This window comes from Protopterus annectens, chromosome 1.part0 (assembly GCF_019279795.1).
Source record: "Protopterus annectens isolate FY-2018-M chromosome 1.part0, PAN1.0, whole genome shotgun sequence".
Lineage (NCBI taxonomy): Eukaryota > Metazoa > Chordata > Ceratodontiformes > Protopteridae > Protopterus > Protopterus annectens.
In genome coordinates this window covers 849,901,059-849,925,807 of record NC_056725.1, presented here as the reverse complement: position 1 = coordinate 849,925,807, position 24,749 = coordinate 849,901,059, and the positions used below count along the sequence as shown (strand labels likewise).

The following is a 24,749-nucleotide window of genomic DNA, read 5'->3' as shown; positions in this document are numbered from 1 at the left end:
ATATTTAACAATGCACTGTGCAGGCTACAGGCAGACTGGCTCAACACTGGCCTACATCTCCTATGGGGGAATGCACATGTATCTGCACATATAGCAGGCTCTACAGGCATGTCAGAGCACAGGGTTAGATACACCTGTGTGAAAGTGCATAACCACAACCAATGTGAACACAGCTACAGCCACATATGTCAAGCTAGCATAATATTACAGTATATGGACTATCTGTTCGACACCATTCTCATATGTGCCACTCAAAAACTGACCCTACGTATTCTGTACTGCGACATAGTTTGGTCTGATGACTGTCTGTGGTATGGGACATGTGCGTGTATGGCCCTACAAACACGTACGCCAATACAGTACCATACAGTGGAGCAGCATGTAACATCAGATAGGATGGGACCTAGAACAATGACATCTACCACAGTCTGTACACAGGCTAAAGTACATATTAACAATACACACACTGTTGACATTCACCATAAGTACACAGACCTCAGTACTGTACAAACATCCACATAATGTCCAGGTTATGTCATCAAATATAACCCCTACTGTACATAACATGTGTAGCAGTCCGATATCTCACTGGTGCGTTATCAGATATGATGACACTAATTATGGTGTACAGCACATATGCACCACTTCATACACAACATATGTACAAAGGTTGACAGAGTCGTGGCTGAAAGCACATACACAGGACTAATATTGACATGTTGCTGTGATAACCTCATACATTTACTGTTGTAACAGGGTTTGTTGCAAAATATGTCCTATGAGGGATATAAAGTCAGTAACTGTCATGGCTTTCACCATCTACAGACTGCAATCCTCACACGACCTTCTGCAGTCCACAAATAGATGCTCCGTGGGTAACACATGAAACCAAAGGCACAACACACTGCCCAGTCTACAGATGACCCTGCAGATGGGGATTCCTCAAAAACATGGAACTGACATAGCAGATATTGAGACATGTAGGACTGCCATATCCACACATATACTGTTAAACCAACATTACTCCAAATGCAGTACAACAGCACTTATAGTCTGTAGTCAGGTCAGGCACATCCCCCTCCTGTGTGTTGCCCTGTTTCCACAGTGTACGTTGTTAGAGGTAAATCCCCAATCCATCTGAGATGCTGTTTGCTAAACAGATCTAGTTCCTGCTCACAGGGAATGAAAAGGTCCAACACCAACATGATGTTCCTAGACATTGGAGTGTGTTTCCATGCAACTGGCTATGGGAATGTTAGCACAGCTGTTCCACATGCAATCAGCTAGGGGAGGGTTATAATTCATGCAGAGGCCACCAGCTGATCATGAGCATCACCTAAAATACACATGCTGCCGCCTAAGCAAAGCAGGTGTATCTCTCCACATCCACCAGACAGGGAGTGGGAGAGGCAGACAGAGGCAAAGAGAAGTCAGGGAGGGGTGGGACAGTAAAACTTAAGCATGTCTGTGTCACATACCTACCAGCACAGGGTTTCAAACCCTTGATGACTATGTAGTGCAATCACAGTTCTATGCAGTTATTGGATGTGCCACATGGGTTAACTGTTGTGAAGCCCTCAGAACATATATGTGATGGTGAGTGACATCTGCAACAGGGATACAGTAGCTATATGGTAGGTGACATACACGTGCCTGTCCGCATGAACAGGTGCTAGCATCAACATAGCCACACTCTCACAGGGACACACACACATTGACAAACTTGGCAGGGCCAGGATTACAACTCATCAGTAGTGGGATTGCCACAACACATCACTGTGCAGGTATCACATGCACCACACGGGTCATATGGGGGTTGTATGGGAAGATGTCTCACAGACAGCATGCTTCAGTATGCCAATGGGGGTTGTAGGGAGTGTGGATATGAACATACGCACCATACAACACACACACACAAACACACAGGATGCCAGTACTGACATGCATGGGTGCATGTCTGCGCGGGTGTGTGGTGGTCGACCGTGCCAGATGGCTGTACAAGGCTAGGCGATGGGTATACCTTGGCATCAGGCCACATGACAATGGTCTGCATTGTGGCTCAGGGCTGTAGTGTCTGCATTTGCCCACACAGGTGGGTACTGTATCCCCTATCCAGTCACCTGGGTGACTACTGTGTGTGTCAATGCTGTGCATCGCTTGCCATGTATGTGTTCCGTAGCCCATGCCATGGATGGTGTCTGGGATGTGCACTCCTTCCACATGCATATACAGTGACATGTAGAACTGTATCTGGGGTGTCTGGCCCATGTTGTGAACACAGATTATCATCAGATGTGCCAGTCTTGCCCACCTGTGGTGGGAAAGTACAGTTTGTACATACCATAAATGTAGATATTCGAGTGTTGACACTGCTGCAGTCATTACATTTGAGTTCCAAAGTCTTGGTCCGGTGTCGGTTGCTGTCGCCTCCTCCCTGACGTCAGTGCGATAGGGGTATATAAGATGCAGCCGATGCCATTTTCTTCAGTTTTTCTTGCCCCAGATGTCAGGTGCCCCCAAATAGGTAGGGAATTCAAATTGCTAGCAAACAATACAAAAGAAAAGCAAACAACCATTTTTAGTTAGCAGTAAATACTCCCATAGGTAAAAAGGTTAGATGCCCTAGGTAAGTACCAGAAGGTAAGAGGGGAAGGAGGGAGGGTAACCTGGACTGCAACAGTGTCAACACTCGAACATCTACATTTATGGTAGGTACAAAACTGTACTATGTTCATCGTGTTAAACTGCTCAGTCATTACACTTGTGTGGAATCCCAAAGTTGAGGTAGGGAGGCTGGATCTATAAGGCATTAGGGGTGGCTATAAGGCCCTGCAGTACAGCAGTGGCAAAGCCAGCTCTGAATTTGGAGTATAAAGGCAAATGGTAATGTTTAGTGAAGGTATGCACAGAACTCCATGTTGCTGCTTCCAAAATATCCTTGGTAGGTAACTCCTCTGAGGTAGGCAGTTGAACTGGCTGTTGCCCTGGTGGAGTGAGATCTAATGCTGCTAGGTACAGGTTTCCCATGGTGGGTATAGCAGAAACGTATACAGTGTCCTATCCATTTTGAAATAGTCTGCTTTGAAATGGCTTTTCCCTGTGCTCCTGCAGCATATGCTACCAATAGCTGCTCAGATTTTCTGAATGCTTTGGTTTTGTCCAAGTAGAAGCGTACCTGTCTGTGAATGTCCAAAGAATGTAGAAGTTTCTCCCCTTTGTTCTGTGGTTTTGGATAAAAAGTTGGCAAGTGAATAGTTTGGTTTAGAGCCACACTTGATACCATCTTTGTTATAAATGTAGGGTTAGCTCTTAAAGACACCCTGTCCTGGTGGAAGATGATGAAAGGTTCTACTGCCATTAGTGCCTGTAATTCTGAAACTCTTCATGCTGATGTAATTGCCAGTAGCAGAGCAGTTTTCCAAGAGATGTATTTTATTTCTGCTGTGTTAGCTGGCTCAAAAGGAAGTAGAGTTAATTTTTCCAAAACAAAGTTGAGGTCCCAAGTTGGTGTAGGTGCTCTACGGGGCCGTCTTATGTTTTTAGCCCCTCTGAGGTATTGTTTGAGCAAAGGATTAGAAAAAATTGGTGGATCCGTGTTGCAATGAGCAGAGATGGCTGAGGCGTGGATCTTCATGGATGAAAAAGAGAGGCCCTTGTCCAGCATCTCAGTTAAGTATTGCAGTATCTGAGGAATGTTTGGGACAAGAGGGTCAAGGCTGTGCACTTGGTTCCAGGCACAGAATCTCTTCCATTTATCCAAGTATGCTTTCCTGGTGCTAGGCCTTCTGGCCTCCAGAATGACATCCATAACAGCTTTGGAGGGAGGCATTGCTTGCTTGACTAGGGAATTTTCCATGCAGCTAGGTTTAAGGTCTTTAGCTGGCTGTGAAGTATCTGATTGTTGTGCTGTGTCAGCAACTCTGGGATTTGAGGCAAAATACAGGGTGGTTCTTGTGCCAAGTTCTTTAAGATTGAGTACCAGTGCTGGCATGGCCAGTCTGGTGCAATCAGTATCATTTTTGGCTCTTCCTGCCTGGCTTTTATGAGTACTTTTGGGAGGAGAGGTAAAGGAGGGAAAGCGTATACTTGTAGTTTTTTCCAGCTGAATAAGAGGGCATCCACTTTCCATGCTTGTGGATGGTAGCTCCTTGTGCAGAATTTCTGTAATAGGCAGTTCTTTGGGGAAGCAAACAGATCTATGTCCGGGCTCCACCATTTTTGTGTTATCATTCTGAATATTTGTGGATTCAGTTCCCATTCATGTGGGTCCATAATGTTTCTGCTTAGGTCGTCTGCCAGTATGTTTTTCTCTCCTGGCAGGAATTGTGCTTGCAGATGAACTTGGCAGTTTAGAGCTGTGTTCCACAAGGTCATGGCTTGTCTGCAGAGGGGATAGGAGTGTGTGCCCCCTTGCTTGTTTATGTCCCACATAACTGTGGTGTTGTCTGTCTTTAGTAGTACTTGTCCTGGATGCAGTAGATCATTGAAAGCTATAATAGCATTTTGTACAGCTAGCATCTCTTTTTGATTGATGTGGAGATGTCTTTGCTCTGTGGGCCACTCGCCCTGGATACATTTTCCTGCCATGTGTGCTCCCCAGGCGTAATCCGATGCATCTGTTGTCAGTGTCTGCCTGGCTGTGGGTTGAGTGAAAGGCTGTCCCTTGTTGAGGTGACAAGCTTGTGCCCACCATCGAAACTCCTGTTGTAGGCAAGGAATTAGCGGCATAACTGTTTCCAAACTTTGACAGTGTTGAGACCATACGCTCTTTAGGTACCATTGTAGTTTCCTCATATGCAATCTGGCATATGGAATTAGTAGTATGCAAGATGCCATGTAGCCCAAGGCCTGCTGAATTTTTCTTGCAGGGAGTTGGGTCTTTGTTGCCATTAATTGAAAATATTGAGTCAGTTGTCCTTGCTTGTCTGGCGTGAGGTAAGCCATCTGGGCCATTGTGTTCAAGCTGGCACCCAGGAATATTATCTGTTGTGAGGGCACTAGTTTTGATTTCTTTTCATTCACTGTGTAACCCAGGCAACTTAATAACTTTTTTACGTACGCCAGATGCTTTAGTAGAATGTCCTTGCTCTCTGCTTGAATCAGGCAGTCGTCCAGGTATGGATAAATTTGAATTCCTTTTTGCCTGCAAAATGCAATTACTGGTGCCAGGCACTTTGTGAAGACCCTGGGCGCAGTAGATAAGCGAAAGGGCAGTGCAGAGAACTGATAGTGCATTGAACCAGCTAGAAATCTGAGGTATCTTCTGCAGTTTTGTCTGATAGGGACATGCAGGTATGCCTCTTTGAGGTCCAATGTCACGAGCCAAGCTTTCTTGCCCAGCATGGGAAAAAGGTGCTGTAGTGTCAACATCTTGAATTTCAGTACATCCAGGTAAGTGTTTAGTGTAGAAAGGTCCAGAATGGGTCTCCAGGCTTTGTCCTTTCTGGGAACCAGAAAGAGTCTTGAGTAAAATCCTTGTCCTTGTTCCTGTGGTGGTACCGTTTGAATAGCTCTCATGTCCATGAGTGCTGTAATTTGTTTTTGTGCCTCTGCCCATTGATTTGGTGGCAGATTCGGCATTCCTTTTAGCCTTGGCAGGGTGTGAAAATGGAACCTGTAACCTTGAGATATAATGTTGAGAACCCATTTGTCTTTGGTGATGCAATGCCAGTTGTGATAGAAAAGTGCCAGATTTCCTCCTAAGGGGGCTGCCAAGAGAGAACAGTTTGGCAGCTGTAGTAGAAAGTCATTGAGTCTGTTTTTTATAAGGTTGAGGCCTGTCTTCTCCTTCTTTCTGGCCTGGTGTGCCCCATTGTCGAGGCCTGTAAGGGCCTTGTGTCTGACCTCTACCTCTTGGACGTCTGTATCTGCCCCTTTGAGGTCTGTCTGTGACTGGAAAGGACCAATTTTTTGTTGGCCAATTTCTGCTAAAACGAGGAGGCTGAACCTGTAAGAAATCTTTCACCGTTTGCATAGATTTTGTCTTATCCTCCATCTTCTTTAATACCTCCTCTGCCTTAACTCCAAACAGCACATCCCGCTGCAAAGGTGCATCCAATAATTTGACCTTAACATGATCTGGTAAAGTATGTTCTTTTAACCAAGCATGCCTTCTAATGACAGAGCCTGTAACTGCTGATCTACAGGAGGCCTCTAAGGAATCAAAGCCACATTGCAAAGTATGTTTTCCCACTTGTTCAGCAGCATGCAATAAATCCTGCATTTCTTTTAAGTTAGGAGGATCTGAATCTGGAAGCATCGTTTGTTTCAACTGAGACATCAACAATTGCTGATATTTTAGCATGTGAAACTGGCAGTTCAAGGCTCTCATTGCTAAAGTTGCAGACGTATATACCTTCTTTCCCCATCTGTCTAAAGCTCTAGAATCTCTGTCAGAGGGAACTGGGTTTTTTTGCTGATGAGACCTTAATCCCTTTGGGTCCCTGAGAAATTGTTTCAGGGACAGCAACAGGGCTTTTGTACAGAAATTTGTGAGAGTTAGGGACTCTGTAATATCTATCAGGTTTAACTGGGGCTGGGGGTAAGGAGTCAGGGTTCAAACTGGATTCAGTGTACACATCATTCACAACGTCTAAAACTGGCGGGATAGTGAGAGGTCTGTGTTGAGGCAATAAAAGGAAGTCTCTGAGCCTTTTCTTGGATTCTGAGTAATCCTGACCTTCCCAATGGAAATGCTTCCTCACAGTGTGTAAGGTCTCCCCAAAGGAGTAATCCTCAGGCAGAGAGGCTGATGGAATTGATTCCTCAGCATCAGAATCCTCATAAGGAGGTAAAGAATATCCTAGGTCCAAGGAAGAGTCTGAGGAAATGGACACCTGGTCAGAAGATTCATAGTCAGCATCCTGTCTGGGCCTTTTATCAGGAGGGGGATGGGACCCCCTGATCAGGGTGATTAGGTCCTTGGCCATTTTTAGCATTTGTTTCTTAGGCATGGAAGCCTGTCCTGGAGAGAGTTGTGTCTGTTTCTTTGCTTTTAAGGGGGGCTTAGATTTAATAGAGGGTTTAATGGTTAACTGGGTAGGTCTGAAAACACCCTCTGTAACTGTGGATTGCTCAGCTACTTCGATTCCCTCTGTAGGTTTAGGCTCGGTAAGCTGAAGATCTAGTGCGTCTGAAGGCCCAGCCTGCTCCACTTGGGAGTCGGATGCAGTCTGTGGTTCTGTGGAAGCGGTCGTCAGGGGCTGCGTAGGCGCCTCGCTGAAAACCGGAGAACTGGCGACCGGCCTAGAAGAGGCCTCATCGTCAGTTTTGGGCCTCGGATGCCTGTCCTTGTCCTTGCGCTTTTTATGCATTGCGGTCATCAGAATTTCCGACGGCATGGTGCAATTGAATTTTCTACCAAAATAATGTTGGGCAAAATCAAACCGACGTTTAATAGTGCGCTTGTTAAACCTAGCACAAAACCGACAACCAGTGACGTCGTGGTCAGGGCCTAGGCATGGAATACAACAGGAGTGGAAATCCTTATGAGGTATTTGCTTCCCACAAGAAATACAGTTATTAACTTTTATTGACATCAGTCTGAGGCAAGAAAAACTTTCCCCAACGGGGTACTTAGCTTTTTTAGAAGACTTTGGTTCTAAAATCTCAGGAGTCGGCTAACCGGCACTTGCGAACTGCTTCTGCTTCGGGCACCGCATGGCAAGAAAGACTGAAGAAAATGGCATCGGCTGCATCTTGTATACCCCTGTCGCACTGACGTCAGGGAGGAGGCGACAGCAACCGACGCCGGACCAAGACTTTGGAACTCTGTCCGACTGCGGGACCGCCTGACGGCAAGATAACCCAAGTGTAATGACTGCAGCAGTGTAATACGATGACCATCTGGTAATGGACAGCAGGTTTACCCTGTACCTACACTGATAGCATGCTAACATCATTCCCTGGTGTCAGTGGCATCTGTATATACAGGGCATGTTGTCAGGCATGGCATGTCCTGTGTGTGTCACATGTGATGGCACCACAGGTGTTGCAGGTGTCCACTGGCGAACATGGGGAAGGTGCACTGTCTGCATGTACGTGCATATTGGACAGATGGACAGGGTGCCATGCCCTCTGTAGCCCACTGTTACCACCCCATAGTTACTATCAGTGCCCAATGGCTGTTGCCTAGGCATGTATGTGTGTGTGTGTGTGTGTGTGTGTGTGTATGTGTGTATGAGACACGGGTAGAGTGTGTGCTCTGGGTAATACTGGGGTTGCTAACTGTGATTGCCTGGCTTTGATGTCACATGTATGGATATGGCTTTGCACCCCAGCCTCTCAGCTATTTCACATCTGTTATCCCTGTATGGTAAACATTGTGATATATAGTAGGGCCACCATATAAGAAATATGCAAATCCCGCTCCACATTGGCCACAGGTGTCACCACTAGTTTATTACACTACAGCACTAAGCAGTTATAGCATGCGCCATGGAGATTACTGAAGTACACCTTCCCCAAAGGTGTACATCACATTGAATGACATCAGCAGAATTGCCAAAGTAGGACATTCAAAATGTAGTAAGTGTGACTAGCCTAAAACGCATTGTTCCCTACACAGACAATGACACAAACACAAAACATTCACAACCCACATGTGTGGATATAGAACCCCTAACAGATGTCCTTATCACACTACAGCATGGAGCTGTTATTGGACGCACCACAGGGATTCCTGGAGAACTCCTTCCCCAAAGGTGCATTTCACAATGAATGACATCAGCAGGATTGCCAAAGTAGGCCATTTGAAATGTACTGAGTGTAACTAGCCTACAATGCATTGATCCGTACACAGACATTGAAACACACACAAAACATTCAGAAGTGCCATGAGTGGGGATGGAACCCTACCACAGTTCAAAATCACACTACAGCCGCATTCAGTTATGGCATGCGCTACATAGATTACTGGGCTACAACCTTCCCAGAGGTGTATTTCTAGGTGGGTGACATCAGCAGCCTTGCCAAGGTTGAGCATATGAATTGTAGGGCGTGTGAGTACCCTAAAAAGCATTGCTCTCTACACAGAGTCGGACACACACACACACACACACACACACACACACACACACACACACACACTTACCATGTCTGGGATTAGAACACCTACCTAACTACTTTATCACACTACAGCAATACGCAGTTACAGGATGCGGTACAGAGATTAATGTGCTATAATCTTCCCAGAGGTGTATTTCTATGTGGGTGACATCAGCATGCTTGCCAAAGTTGAGCATTTGAATTGTAGGGAGTGTTAGTACCCTAAAAGTATTGCTCTCTACACAGAGACACACTTGCCAAGTCTGGGATTAGAACTCCTACCTAACTAGTTTATCACACTACAGCAGTACGCAGTTATGGGACGCGCCACGGAGATTACTGGGCTACAACTCTCCCAAAGGTGTATTTCACATTGGATGACCTTAGCAGACTTGTCATAGTAGGGCAGTGGGGAGGGCAGTGTGTGTGCATGTACCACAACCCATTCATCTAGGGCTTGACACGCCACATGCGGGCACACACAGGGTCTTATTACACAGGTATGTGTATACAGCTGCTAGATGACTACTTCCTTGTACAGTCATTGCACAGCTGGCATGTGCACCACATAGTCTGTAATGCTGACAGATACTGGTGGCTAGTATCTGCAGTGAGTGACATCTGCACCTCATGTGTTTGGGCCCTTTGGCTGTGTACTGGGTGGGACAGGTGTGGATGGCTCCTTGTCTCAGTCACCCTCTTCCACACATCTATGTATGTCTTCCTTTGGTTTATTATAGTGTGCTGTCCTGAAAAATATGTCTGTATTCCTATCCACTGTGTGTGCAAGGCATGAGTGGTGCAGACTGACGAGTGTCTACACTAACAACTGCAACTGCCAGATATGTCTGGTCCACTGGTGTTTGCAGACATGGCCTTCATGTGCTTGTGTGTGAGCATGCCCAGTATGACCTTTCAGTATGTTGTTGACTGACACTGCCTTCATTTCTCTAAGTGTGTGAGCATGCCCAGTATGGCCGTCTGTATTGAATGTGTGGATCGAGTCCAGGTAGTTTGTTTTGCAGTGCTGACCTTTGTGTTGTACACAGACAGGTAGCATGCTGTCTCTGCAGGGTATCCATCGATTATTTGGCTGTGACTGTTACTACATTTCTGCATAGCGAGGGGGGGCACACCTAACTATTTCTACATAGGATGGGGGGCACACCTGACTATTACTACATTTCTACACAGGATGGGGGGGGCACACCTAACTGTTACGACATTTCTATGTAGGATGGGGGGGGCACACCTGACATTTGCTATAACTGTACTGGTATGTCAGGTACTCCATTTCATTCTGTATTCTTACTTATCATGCTGACTAGAGGCATACCAGTGTACTATAGATTGTGGCTTTGGTTGCCCTACATATTATTGTCTGACTTCCTACCCTTCAGAACTAACATCCCACTGCCTACCCTGCTGTAGTCTGTCTGTGTAGGCCTGGGGGGGGGGGTTAACCATAGCCATCATTCAGGAGCCATAGCACAGGCTCCATTTGTGTTTGTCTACACCTGTCCTGCTGGCTGGGACTGTTGTTGGGTATGTGAACCGCCCTGACTGGCATGTGCAAGTCATATGGACACACATGTTGCTCAGCACATTTCCCACAGTAGGTTTTGTCACCCTGTGTAGTACTGGCTACTATGGTGAGTCCAGTATGTGTTACAGATGTCATGGTGCCACTATGGGTGTCTACTGTCTGCTGCCATCACATTCAGCCACCCAATTCCCTTGCATGCTCACATCCATACCATAGATACAGGTAACAACACATTCTACTCCATTTGGCAATTGGTAGGTTGATTGACTTACCTTGAGGGTGTGCCAGACTTGTGGATGGTGCTGGAGGGCTGCCCATGTCGGATGCAGACAGTACACTCCCTATACATGGTTGAGCACAGGAAGTGTTATGTTTGACATACCTTTTGCTGCATGTGCGAGTCAGAAAGAGGTGTCATTCCCTGTGTCCCTACTGTGTCAGTGTATGTGCTAAAATTTGGGAACATGTAGCTGGTTGAGTACTGCAAGGCTCCACCGGATGTGTCCAGACACCGGAACCATGACCTGAGCATCCCAAACACACGCACTATTATAAGCCTGGTCTGTGCGTGTGCCTCATTATGGCATTCTTGTTCAGGTGTGTGTGCATTTCTGATGGGTGTCATCAGCCAAGGCTCCAGTATGTAAGCAGCATCCCCCACTAGGTGATTGTAGGGGATGCCCTATTGGCAAATCTCTGGTACAGCTGCGTAAGATGCCATATGTGGGAATAGTCATAGCTTCCAGGGCAGCCAGCACACACATTCATTACAATGCCCTGGGCATCACAGACATCCTGGCAGTTGATGGAGGGTATTCCCCTGCGGTTGATATAGGCCTTACCCTTATCACCAGGTGGTGCTTTGATGCGTATGTACGTGCAGTCTATAGCACCCACTACCTCAGGGTATTCTGCTATTTGGCAGAAGTGACGCACATTGCTGGCCAACACCTCACGGGTGTTGAGGAAATATACATGCTCACTGGCATGTGCTGACATGGCATCCAGGAAATGGTGGAATACTCTGGATGCTGATGCTTGTGAAATCCCCATGATATCCCCAGTTGAGCTTTGGGAGGTACCTGTGGCTAGTATTCCTAGGCCTACACATACCTAGGTATCCACTGGGATGGGCTCCCCTCGGTCAGTTTGGTGCATCAGGTGTGGCCAGCACAGCTCAACAATTTGCTGTAGGAGGTCTCTGTCCACCCTATAGTGCTCCATTATCTCCAGCACATGTCGCCCTGGTAGGTTACCCTAGGTCTATACACTCTTCTCAGTCTCCTCACTGTGGGTTGATCAACAGCATTCACATCCTCACCACCCTCAGCCTTTTGCGCATGTTCTATGTTGCCTGCTGCAGCCCTTCTCATTTTGTTAAAATTTTCCCGCTTGTATGCACTAGTGGTGTAGAGTGTGGGAAAAAAATAGAGGGATAGGTGTTTGCATACTTTATAGTAGTGTGCTGGGCTGGTCTGGTCTGCTGCTTGTGTAATTGGCTGATTTTTATACATTTCACCTGCCAGCTAAGCTAGTACTCCTTGATTACCTTCCTACTGATGTTTTCCCTTCTCACTGCCTTCCTGTTTAAGACCATGTGACCACCGTGCAGAGTGCTCAAATGTGCACGCTGCTGCTATTTCCTGTTTAACTTCTTTTTTCCTTCCTGTAAAACCCAGTGTGCAGAGCGCACACCCGCTTAGGCTTTGTAAAGACTGCTAGGCAGGTTTAGAAACACCCCCTAGCTTAGCTGTACTAAGCTAGGAGCAAACCCGAGCCACAGGGCTCCAATCTGCTTACAGTATTCTTGACACCCCCACATGATGTCACCTAACTACTAGGCTTGCACCAAGCTATTCCTACTCTTACACTGTTGGGACCTGACTCACATGCTGGGGAAAACTGTGATTCACTATTCTTCCCCTCATCTGCATAGGATTGCTAATGCATAGTTAAATGTCTCACACTGAGCCTCCCCCCTTAGCAACCACTACTCACTGGCCAGGTTGGCTTCTGCCTGCCATTGACTTGCATGGCAGAATAGGTATTTTAGTTAGAATGCTTATTTTAGGTTTATTTTATTATTTTCCCCCTGATCCCATTTGCGCGCCGCTGCCCTACGCTTAAACAGCAGAGATCGGCAAAAAAAAAAAAAAAGTTGATTTTTTTATTTTTTGTATTGTTTCCAATGCCGATGGCCTTAAACTTGGCCATTGGCATGCTTACTACATGATATGCAGCCTTTATTTGGAGCTGTCATAACTCCATTTTGGATTTTGCAGACATGTACTCGGTTACTAACAGAGTACAATTCTGCAGATAGCACTAATCTTGCACTGACTGTTGCAAGCTTCCTGGATTGCAAAATCACCTCATTTGCATGGATTTCACCTGCAAATGGGGTGATTTGCATACCAGGGCTTAGTCCGTGCAAGATTAGTGCAGGAGCACTCGTACACTCCCCTGCAGGCTGTTCCTGGATCGCACGGCAGACATATTGCCTGCTCGAGCTCCTGCACCGATCTTGCACTCCATGCAAGCTTTTGAGAATCCGGGGGTCTGTCTAGTACAGATGAAAATAAAATAAAATTGTAGAACAATGAAAACAGACAGTGGAATACACAGTATAAGGAAGAGAAGATATGGAAGAAAAAGTTATAGAAAGAAGGGGAGCAACAGAATAATACAATACTGCTGGCAACTTGTAAACACAGACAGAAAAGGAATCATGGGCAGTGAGTCTAGGAAATGCAAAGGGCAAATCAAAGCAGTAAGATGATGGCAGAAGAAAAGCAAGAGATAATCAAACTAAGTCAGAATAAGTAAAACATAATGGTTGTTAACAGACTTCTGAAGATGCTGATAACACTTTTCAAAAAAAAAATCCCCAGGATTCCACTGAAAACGGACTCCTTTTGGCCCAGTGGACTATCCTGGAAAACAAACTTCAAATAAAATAATAAATAAATAATAACACTAGACAGCAAAGGACTGCAAGGCAGTGTGCAAAGAACTCAGTCTACACCACAGGTCAAGTGCTAACTAGGTCATTTCCTCTTAAAGTAATCTGTTTCTTCAGTTTGGTCACCAGAGGTGATCATATGGATTTAGGAGAATACAGCATATACTGTCACAGTTCTAAGAGAAGCAACTAAGAAGCAAGTTACTTCTCTATATGCCATCAAGAACAGAAGCAAACTGGGTGGTGTTAGTGCAACCTTTAGATATCTCAGAAATAAAATATTAAGCTTCACTGGTATGTTAGCCTAAGTGCAGGACATATTTTTACGATGCTGGCAGCATGAGCTGAAGGATTTCATCAAGTCAATGGAGTATAGAGTGCATGGGAAAAAAATAAATGCTTTAAATTTAGCTCTTCTTCTCTGGTGTTTTATAGGGGCAAATACAGTGATAGACTAAATTTTGCCTGGTAAAGGCAAAAGGGTAGTAAACACATGGATCAAATTTCATGGGGGGAGGCAGCAAAAATTTAAAAAGTCATTGACAGTGGTTATGAAGAAAACAGTCTTAAGTGCTGATCGAGAATCATTGGGACATGGTTTTACACAATCAGATGGAGTTGAATGTTGCTTTACTTGGCTAGAGAAGAAACAGACAGGTACACAGATAGACCATTAATTCTGTTTTGCAAAGGGGGTGCCCCTTTAACCACGCCACACCTATCACTGTTCAACAGAAAGGGGTGGGATTAGGGGTGCTAGCATCTCCACACAAATGGAATTAAAAAAAAAAGCAAGTTACAACCACCCAATAAATGACATTGTATTTTTAGCTGCCTATAACCCACTTTGTCACTCTTCAGCACCTGTCAAAATGACATAGCATTACTGTAGATCCACTATTACTGAAATACACTGGATGCTGTTCAAGGAAAACTCTGTTATTGGTATTCTTAGCACCATGTCATCCGGAAATGCTAGGACTATCAGAGAAAGAGGGATTCTCCCACTAGGAGCACTACTATAGGTCTCTAGAAAGAGGGATGTTATGGACTAAAGGTAGTCAAGAACAGATGGGGGAAAAATACTAGATATGTAAATTTGGAGGTGGCCCAATTTGTCTTCACTTACCTCTACTGGTGATGGACAAGTCATGAATGCTTCTGTCCTCACTGGAGGACTCTCTGTACTGCAGCTCAGATTCCACCAGGCCAAATACAACTTCCCTTTCCTGCCCAAGAAGTGGACCTCTCCCAGTCCACAGTCCAGTGCTAGTGAACTAATGCCCACAACAGTTATGGTACTTCTTTGACCACCTACTAATCCCACTGCTCCATTAATCACCCTTCCTTGAATGAGGTAGTTGGTACAGTGTAGCCATCCATCAGGATCCTGCTCTCCCTGTAGCACAAAGGCCAGCATACTGGTCTATTCTTTCTCAACATAGTTTATTTTAACTCATTCTGAATATCACAGCTGCCTAACCTTCTTTAGATTTTCTGTCCTTTAACACCATAAACCCAGGTATCATCATATTCCAGTCTTAACCTTTTTGTAATGTCTATAGTGTTTATTCTTCCTTATGTACAGAATTCAGAAGGCTGGCACTCCACGGCCTTACATTCTACTTGTAATCTCCTTTCCTGTGCCCCCTTTACTGTCTCTGGTTCTCTCAATTTTTCTTTTACACCCATCTGGTTCTCTCTGCATTCTGAATAATGACATTGTTTCCCTTTAGTTCAGTGACAGTCATTAGTTTAAAAGAAACCTTGTAGTATATTCTTCTAATTCAGCTTTCAGCAAATGTTGCTAATCCAGTCTCAGATGAAGTAGTCACTGGCACAAAGCCTTTGATCCATCAAAGTATTTCTTTTTACCATCCCATATGTTCCTCAGTGCAGCTCAATCAGCAGCTCCTCAAATTCCCAACTTTTTCTTGCCATTTTTCCACTTCACAGACAGCATATATGGGGAAGGCTACTATGATCCATCCCTTCATGCCAGGCTTCCCAAACACCAATGCTCTCCGATTCATCTAATCCAGAGTTATCTTGTGATAATATGTTCAGGCATGCATGCTTACATGGGGGTCTCTTCCCATTCTCCTGAATGCTTTTAACTCGGCTTAACGTGTCCATTTACAAAACACAATCAAATGAGGGAAGGGCTACATTAAGAAAAAATAAAATCAACTTGTCTCTGCTTTATGCAACAAAATGCCCAGTATAAATACACCACCTCTAGTCAGCATGTTCCTTCCACAATATGTCCTATCATCTGTCTTCTCTTTCAAATCTCAGCTTATACTCTCTTCCCCTACTCTGCAGAGGTTCTTCCTTATCTGATTCTCCTGAAGCTCCTACCTCTCACTGACTGTACTGGATGGCTTCTCTTATCAACACGGACATCCTCTTTCCACTTCTTTGGCATCATTCAGCCTGCTTTCTATTCTTTCATCTTTACCTCCTTTAGCATATTTCAGCCTTCTTTTCTATTCTGTCATTTTTTTGATTCTTGTGTTGGTGCTAAAGGCTCATTCTCTCCTCCTGCTGCATTATCAATTTCATTCAGTCTCCGGTGTCTCTTTACCACCCAAGTTTTTTCCACCTGCCTCCATCCCTACCCCTTCCATTCTGACACACTTATGAGATCTATGCCAAACTATCCTTGCTATTCTCTTTAAATATTCCTCATATGTGGAGCAAATCCGACTGAACGCCAGATGCTGCCTTTTAGTAGGAGTCTTCTGCTCCGACGTCTAAGAGATAAAGCCTGACAACTGCATTATTAGTCATAGTGGGGTGGCTGTCCAAACAGAAACAACACTCATCCTTTGGGCTGGCAGTTAACATTCCTGTCTTCAAAATATGTTTACATCTAAAAAAACTGACTGCTAGATTCAACACATCTTCCATTGCTGGTGAACGCTATACTCACTTCTTGACTAGACTACCAAAATATGGTAGAGCTGGGGAATAAGTAGTGCATCGCCAGTACCTGCAGCTGATGCAAAAGTCAATGGGAAGTTGTTTTAAGACATGCACAAGCCGGGTAAAGTATTCCTATAAAAAATATGACCTCGTGTATGCATGTGTGCTTGCATGTGTGAGATACACAGGCACCTCTCACCCAGTATCTGGGAACTGCAGACAGAACATGTAATAAGAGAATTTTCAGAAATGCTTTGAGTTACAGTCTGCATTGCTGGGGCTATGTCGGATACTTCAATAATTCATACTGTCAAACAGACACAAAAGAATGATGGTATTGTATACGGATATTAGCTCTGTGGATACAAATGCACAATTAAATACATTACAGGAAACTTACCAACGGTACGCTATTTCAAAGGCTATAATCCTCATATGTTGTCTAGTACATATATTTCTTTCTTTCAGTCAGTGCACTCGAAATTTAAATGCTTGCATAATGCTTGGTTTCATAGTGTTAGCAAATTAAGTATGTAAACAGGAACAAAATTGATCTGCATTATAAAATAATATTTGAATTAATGTTGATCAGTGTTTACAACTTCATTTGGTACTATTTCTTACATCACTATAAGTAATTGTCTAAATGTACTTTCTTATCACATCAACAAGCAGCTGTCTACCCTCACAATATATCAGTTCTACAGGAAATGTACTGATTACTATTACTTTAGTGTGTAATTCATAACACTGTCTCTGCTTGTCTGACCATTCACAGCCTGGGTCTTCAGGTACTTTGGTCAGATGTTATGCTAATTCTATTAATGTCCTAAAGATATCTACATCCCACTGGTTGTTACTAACATTACCATCACATCTTTTGAGGCAGCTGGTCACAGATTATATGCATTTGTGTAACCCTGTACTATAACATTTTCAACCTTCTCTGGTCTGTCATTACTTCTTGGTTGCCCATTTCCAATCTTATTTGAAAACCTACATTCTGTAAGACATCTTTGGAGGGATCACTTATTAACTAAACACACACACACACACACACACACACACACACACACACACAGAGACACACACAGACACACAGACACACAGACACACAGACACACAGACACACAGACACACACACAGAGACACACACACAGAGACACACACAGAGACACACACAGAGACACACACTACTAGCCAAGCATTCCCTTTTTAGTAACATACCGAACCATTTGTTCTACTATGGAAAGGCAAGAACAAGGGCCATTTCTACCTCGGACAGGCTAAGACTTCTGTGGTCTGTTAATTTCAAGTGTGAGGCAAAAAAACATAAGAATCTATTTATTCACCCCAGAAATAGCCAGGTGAGTTGGAGTGGACCAACCTGCCCACCATGTGCCCTTCTACCTAACTAGATCTCTGCAGCAGCAGCTGGTGGTTATCAGATAAGTCACTATTGCTTAGGAGGGACCCGAGTGCTTCTGTATGCACCTGGGAATGTCTTCTGGCTTACACTCTGCACAAGCCACACTAACCCAAAAGCTGCTACCAGCAATCCTTACACTTGTTTTGTTGGAATTAGTGATGCAACAAGTCACATCATCTCCTTTCTACCAGTACTGCAGAGCCAGCATCAGCCGTGCACTTCCACACCCCCTGCCTCTGTCCTTCAAGTGCCCAAGATACTAATCAAACCCAGGTTGCCTGGATCATAGTCAGGGCTTCCTTCCTCCATGCCATTTTATGATTAATGCTTTAATTAATTTAGCATGTATGTTTTAATGAGACTGCTCCTTCTGCATGTAATAAATAAATAAAATAAAGTTTATACAGTAATCAGTGTGGTGGGATGAAAAGTTGGATGCAAAACAAAGATGGACTTCCTAACCTTTTTCTAACAGCTCCACTTTCTTGTGGTGTTGCTCACAGTTACTTCTACCATGCCCACTTGGTTTCCATCAGCAGTTGCCCTAAATGCAGAGAATCACTCCACATCCCCCATAACAACAGGATGACAACTATGTCAAGTCATTCCTCACCCAGGGTTTCCGATGACTAAAGCATCTTTGCAACAATTAACCAGCTTTTTAATTAAAGGCTGCTCTGTATTACAAAAATAAGTATAGCCATACAAACCTTGCTAAACCAGGTGGGGCTTCTCTTCTTGGACACTGCAAGAGTGGTGCCAAAGCCAATCAACATTCCTGCAGCAGCAGCTGTGCCTAGAAATATTCCCCCTGTTAAAAAATATATACAGGCTTAAATAAGTTTTGTTACATCTTTTTAACAGCAATGTTTCAAAGCAGTGGTGGTTTCATGAAGCAGGCAAACAAAGAAACCCTGAGAGTAGTACACTACCATGGTGATGAATCCTGCAAACTACTGTAACTACTGATCTTTGCAGAGAGGATAAGGGACAACTCCATGTCTTAGCGGTCCTCATCTACAGGATGAACTGCAGTGAACATTAAAGGAAGCGAGCACTGATGGAATAGGGACTAGGGTGAGAACTGAACACATAAGGTTACTTAACATACTTCTCTTCTGACACTGGGGATGACTGCAATAAAATATGCAAATATAAAAATAATTGTTAGAAAAAAAAGGATGCAAGTGTTGAGGTTTGACCACTTACTTTTGCATGAAAGTAAAAAAAATGCAAGTTGGTGTACTTTATAGATTAAAAATTCCTATTTTTAAAATAAGTAAATGTAATGCAAAAATAAAGTCAATGTCTACACTTCATCAGTTACAGCACAGTCACGTTCTGACCAACAGCTTAATGCATACTCAGGTCACTGGAGGAACAGGACCTTATCCCAGCAGTCTGTGGGTAATAAGGCAGAAAGAAACTAATAAGACTTAACAGGGTGGAAGCCCATCATGCACGCACATGCGTGCGCAAGTGCACATGCACACGCGCACACACACACACACACACACACACACACACACACACACACACACACACACACACACACACACACACACACACACAAAGCATGCACACCTACAGGAAATTTGGAAGACAGCCAGTTTGCCAAGCACCTAGTAAAAACCTATGCACACATAGAGAAGATGTGGCGCCTCTGAAGAATTGGCACTCTAGCTGAGAACCAAGGCAGAGAAACAAGCACTGAGGTGGGTAAAGTTAACCATTGTGTCACTGAGCTGTCCAGCTACAAAATATGAAATTTTAAAATATTTTATACTTAATAAACATGCAGTTGGGGAGCACAGTAATGCAACAGTAAGCACTGTTGCTTTACAGAACTTGGTTTTCTGTTTCAGTTTCTTGCCCCACAGAGCTTGGCTTTCTGCTTCAGTTTCCAAGTGGGGTACCTACAGTGCAGCATCTGCATGTCCTCATCGTGTCTACAAGGGTTTTCACCCAGTGCACCAGCTTCTTCCCCATCTCAAAGGAATGAATTAAGTGAAGTGCCACTCCTCTGAGCAGCCTGTAAGTGTGTATGCTTGTCATGCGACAGAGTGGCACTGGGATCCCATCCAGAATAAGTCCTTTACATGGATCCCACTGACTACGAGGCATTCTTGTAATCCTGAATAAGATAAAGTAGGTACTAGAGAATGAATGAATGGAAAGATAAAGATAAAAAACAAAACATTATGCAAACTTTGAAACATCAGGACAGAGAGTTTTATAAAGCTAAATCTACAAATGGGGACTTTCGGGAATGGAAGAATGTAAACATGTACCTCTTATAATAGTGAAAACTTCCACAAAAGAATATACCTTTTTTACCATTGTAATTACATATCTGGAGTACTTTCTACTAATCAACATTAAAACTATCGCTTGAACAAGACAGAACTGACCCTAAGCTTAAGGTTAGAATTGGAATAATGAGACTACGTGGGGCTTTTCAGAATTACCATTCCAAATGTATTTCTTATGTTTGCTATTAAATAGGGTCTGTAAAGAATAAGGAATGACTCAGGCACTGTATTGACAGCTCTCCCTTCCTAATTAACCGTTAGCAGGGTTTTAAATAAGAAAACTGGCTGGGTCATCCTCCCTGATTACAGAAGTGAAAATACTAAAATGTACTTACAAAGCCTAAGTGGCACATTGCAAGTAAAATGGATGGCTAATTTCTCTTAGCAAACAAAACAAAAACGGAAAAAAAAAACCCTGCTACAATGAGGGAATTTTTCTTGTTACTGCACTAACATATTCCATATAGAGATACCAAAGATGCCTCCTGAGTAGCACCAGAGTAACATGCAGAAGCATCACTTAGATTTGTAGTACAGCTCTGTCATGGTTGCTCAAACCTAACCTATTTGGGCCTACAGTAAAGCTCAGCAAAAGTGTTGGCAATTCTCATGGCAGCTTGATACATCTGCTGATGGCATTCCTTTGAATGTAGCAGTTGCGATAGGCATTTCTCTAGCACAATAGCCTTTAATGGCCTTTGTCAACTTGTTGCTCGAATTACTGTATCAAGTATTAATGACACATGCAAAGCATTCTGAAACCGAAACTGTTTAGATGATGATGCAATAACTGTTTATTGCATATTTATATATTTTTCTACACATCTTTATTAAGCTTGACAACTGTTTATACCTTTGTGCATTCCTCATGAACAGTGCCCATTTAGACCATAAATGGTGTGCCTTTCATGCAACTGCCCTAGCTACACAATCTACCTTGTGTTTAAGTGTGTGTACCTTCCCTTTAAATAGTTATGTAGCACGATTTTACTGCTTGGTTTATAGCACACAAATATCCAACAGACTGTTTAAACACGGGAGACATCACTATCATTCTTAAGTTGTCTTTATGCAGTAAAGCCAACAGTAGCACATTTTGTCAAAGAAGGAAAACGAGAAAGATTCAAGACAGCCATATGGGTAGAGTGGACAGAATTAGAACTAAACCTACTGGACCTCACTAAAAAAGGGCAATTGCTCAGTCGGACTAGCCCGGTTAACAAATGTCAAATAAATAAATAAAATAAGTCTGCTCATTTGTTGCATCACACTTCTTACAACTGCTCTCTTCTGTCTTTTTTCATCTGTTCCAGAGCATCATACATTCTGAGATATTGCTGCAGTCAATCAACTCTTCCAGCAAATCAAGCCACAGGTCTACCATTTTCTCTGTATAGCACAACTTCCTTATGACAGCCTTTCAATCCCCCCTCCCCCAAGCAACTTAGCAGTTATGCCCTCTTGTTCCTCCCTTATTCCTTATCTTCGTGTTCCATTCCTTTACTGATATCACCATCATCATCAGCAGCATCGTCACGTTAGGCTCCCCTATATCATATGCCCCCATCTATTTTCCTTCTGTGAGTATGCTTCTAACATTCCAGGCCTTTTTCCAACACCCTAATTTAATTATGTTACCTTCTTTGCACCTCAGCCATCCTCAATGCATCCCTCCTGTATGGAAAGTGGCATTGACCTCTCACATACTTCCTTGTCTACCTTGACATGACAAACACCCCAACATCCTAATGACCTGTGCCACTACTCTCTTAGCACTGTTGCTTCAAAAATTTATTTTGCTACAGTAACTAGTGCTGATTAACTACCATCTGTTCCCCCATTTCCACAATCTTCTTGGGTTTCTTTCTATGGCTTGTCACATTTCCTATATTTGTACAGTCAGTAAAGAAACTTGCACTTCTTTTTTAATCTCATCAAAAAAGACACAAAACATGACTGGTCTCAGAAATGGCCCTTAACAATCGCCTATCTTTTGACTGACAGCACTCCTCCACACTACTCTTTGCATCCTCACCAGTAATCTGTTTTTGATCTGTCATGTCATAAAAATCCTGTTCCTATCTACTATGAGTTTGGCTAAATGCTTACTGAAAATAAAAAAAAAAATGAACAGCATGCTAAAATTTAAAAATGATATGCCTATTGGCTCTCCTGTTCACCCATCATATAAGTGGAGCAAGCTCACTCAATACATCAGCTTGAAGATGCACTGGTTCTGACTGTGCAGTCTGGTTTACTCCAAGTTACATTATTACTAAGATTGTCTCCATTAATTTTCTCATTATCAAAATGCAACTAACTAGGATGTTGGGTTAGGTCTTTCCTTTCCCTCCCTATATATCACAGCACCCAGTTGTCACTACCCATTCTTCAAGCATCAAAACCAGATGTTGGTGACATGCTGAAGTCAGATAAATGAAATTTATTTTAACAGACCTAAATATTTGTGTTCATACTTTTCAACCAACAGGACTGCAATGGGTTTTCAATCAGTTCAGCATGGGACAAAACAACTTTCACAGGCTTTAGCCCCTCCCCTTGGCCACAATGCTCTGCACATCACCATTTTACCTGGACTGTGCCTGCAAGTGTCTATTGCAATCAGAGTACTACCCCAGTAAAAAAGTAAATACATTTTTCTTCAGATGTGAAGTAAGCTGCTCAAGAATGGAATGCACTCATTGATCAGCTACCACCAAAAAGGCTTGCCTTTTAAGTGGACTCCTGTCTGCTAGGCCAGGAAAAGGTGGGTGCGAATGTTAAAGAGGATAAAACAAGACCACACACAACTTTTACATTTCACATGGAATGGTTCGATCGTCTACAACCCAGTGGATATTGTCATCAGCTGAACTTCCTAAATGGCATCATGAAAGAATCCCTCAAGTGACAGAAGTGTCAAAGGAGGACATGGACCTTGAAATCACCTCCAGCTTACTAGTGTCTTGTGAAGGTATTTAGAAAAATCCATGTTTTAGCTGCATATCTGTCATCAAAAGAAAAAGCCACGGTGGTGCAGCGGTAGCGTTGTTGCCTCACAGCAAGAGGTTCTCCCGTTCGATTCTCGGCTGGAACGCCTTCCGTGTGGAGTCTCCATGTCCTCCCCGCTGTCGAGTGGCATTCGAAAGACATGCACAGAATGGGCATGCCTTTGTTGAAGGTTGGGCGTCGAGCTGGCACCTGTAAAAAATCTACTGCCAATCATTAGCGGACCAGAGTTCCGCTGTGGTGACCCCTAACCGGGAAAAGCCGAAAGAAGAGCAAATATCTGTCATCAAAAGAAAGTTTTGAAAGAGTGCCTATGAATTGAGTACTGCCCTGGTAGAACATGTTATAGACTAATTCAGTGAGGTTTTATTTATTACAGCAGAATTTAACACAGTCATACAGACGGCAAGATAAAGTGATTGAACACTTTTTATTTTTTTAACATTTTCTTTTAATTATCACTTGTGACACAGGCAAGCTTACATTTATATAAATGTAATCAAACCATATTAACAAGTTCACATTTTCAAATTTTTTTATATCACATACATTGTTCTATACAACATAATCAAACCAACATTAAGCAAATTATTCAGTTCCTGCCGTGTCATAAATCTCATTCCTCCTCCAAAACATTTTTCTGAAGGTACTGTTCCTACAAATTCCAATGTATCTATGTAATTTACTCCTACCCTTTTCTAAAGAACCCACTTCCTGGTCTTTTTTCTCTGTTAACAATATTCACTAGTTAAAGTATGGTTGGTTTAGACTTTGATTTCCATTTCCAGTAACTGTTTTTTTGGCAGTCACCAGTATTAAACTTAACAAGTCCTTACTATGTCTAGGCAATTCAGATCCCGTATCCCAGCTCAAAAAAATATATATATTTCCTTAGTTACCCTCATTTGCTTGCTCAGTATTCCTGACAAGCACTCTGTAGGGAAATTTATAGCATGCCAAACCATTACGTTCCAGGAACAAAATGCTCCTGGGTACCTTTTTCTTTCCCATTACACCTCCAACATTTGTCATCTACCTGAGGAAAAATTCTTTAGAGTCTGCTTGGGATATAAAAGTAACTATTAAGATATTTCCAGGCAAAAATCCTAAATCTTCCACATTTTGCTGCATATTTGGAGGTATACATATGTCTTTTCATTGCTTCTTTGTGAATTGCTTATCTAATCCCTCTCTCTTCTGATTGATTCCAATTGTTACTGTGCAATATTTTATATGCCCTACTAATCATCTTTTTTTTAACAGCTGTTCTAGATTCAAGTAAAAATGCAACCATTGCAGGTCTCTCATTTAGGATTACCCTATCCCTGTATTTCTGCCTATACTTTTTATCATTCCTTGATAGGGATGGCATTCTATAGTCTGCAATCCATATATCTTCTTGGCCTACTCCCATTCTATTACCCTTCACTCTCTGCTTATTTGTTCCCAATACTTTGGCTCCTTTGCCAGCTTCCTTGAGTAAATTCTAGCCCCCAAGGTCAATGGCATAATCTGATT

The 24,749-nt window shown here is 43.2% G+C and overlaps 1 protein-coding gene across 1 annotated transcript in view; it reads right to left on the bottom strand.

Moving 5' to 3' along the window:
• The window catches only part of TMEM242 (transmembrane protein 242), a 282,085-nt gene that overhangs the window by 96,930 nt on the left and 160,406 nt on the right, over positions 1–24,749 (bottom strand). Inside the window, exon 2 of the mRNA XM_044063665.1 lies at positions 18,621–18,721. Coding sequence (XP_043919600.1) covers positions 18,621–18,721 — 101 coding nt within the window. The remainder of the gene's footprint in view (positions 1–18,620; positions 18,722–24,749) is intronic.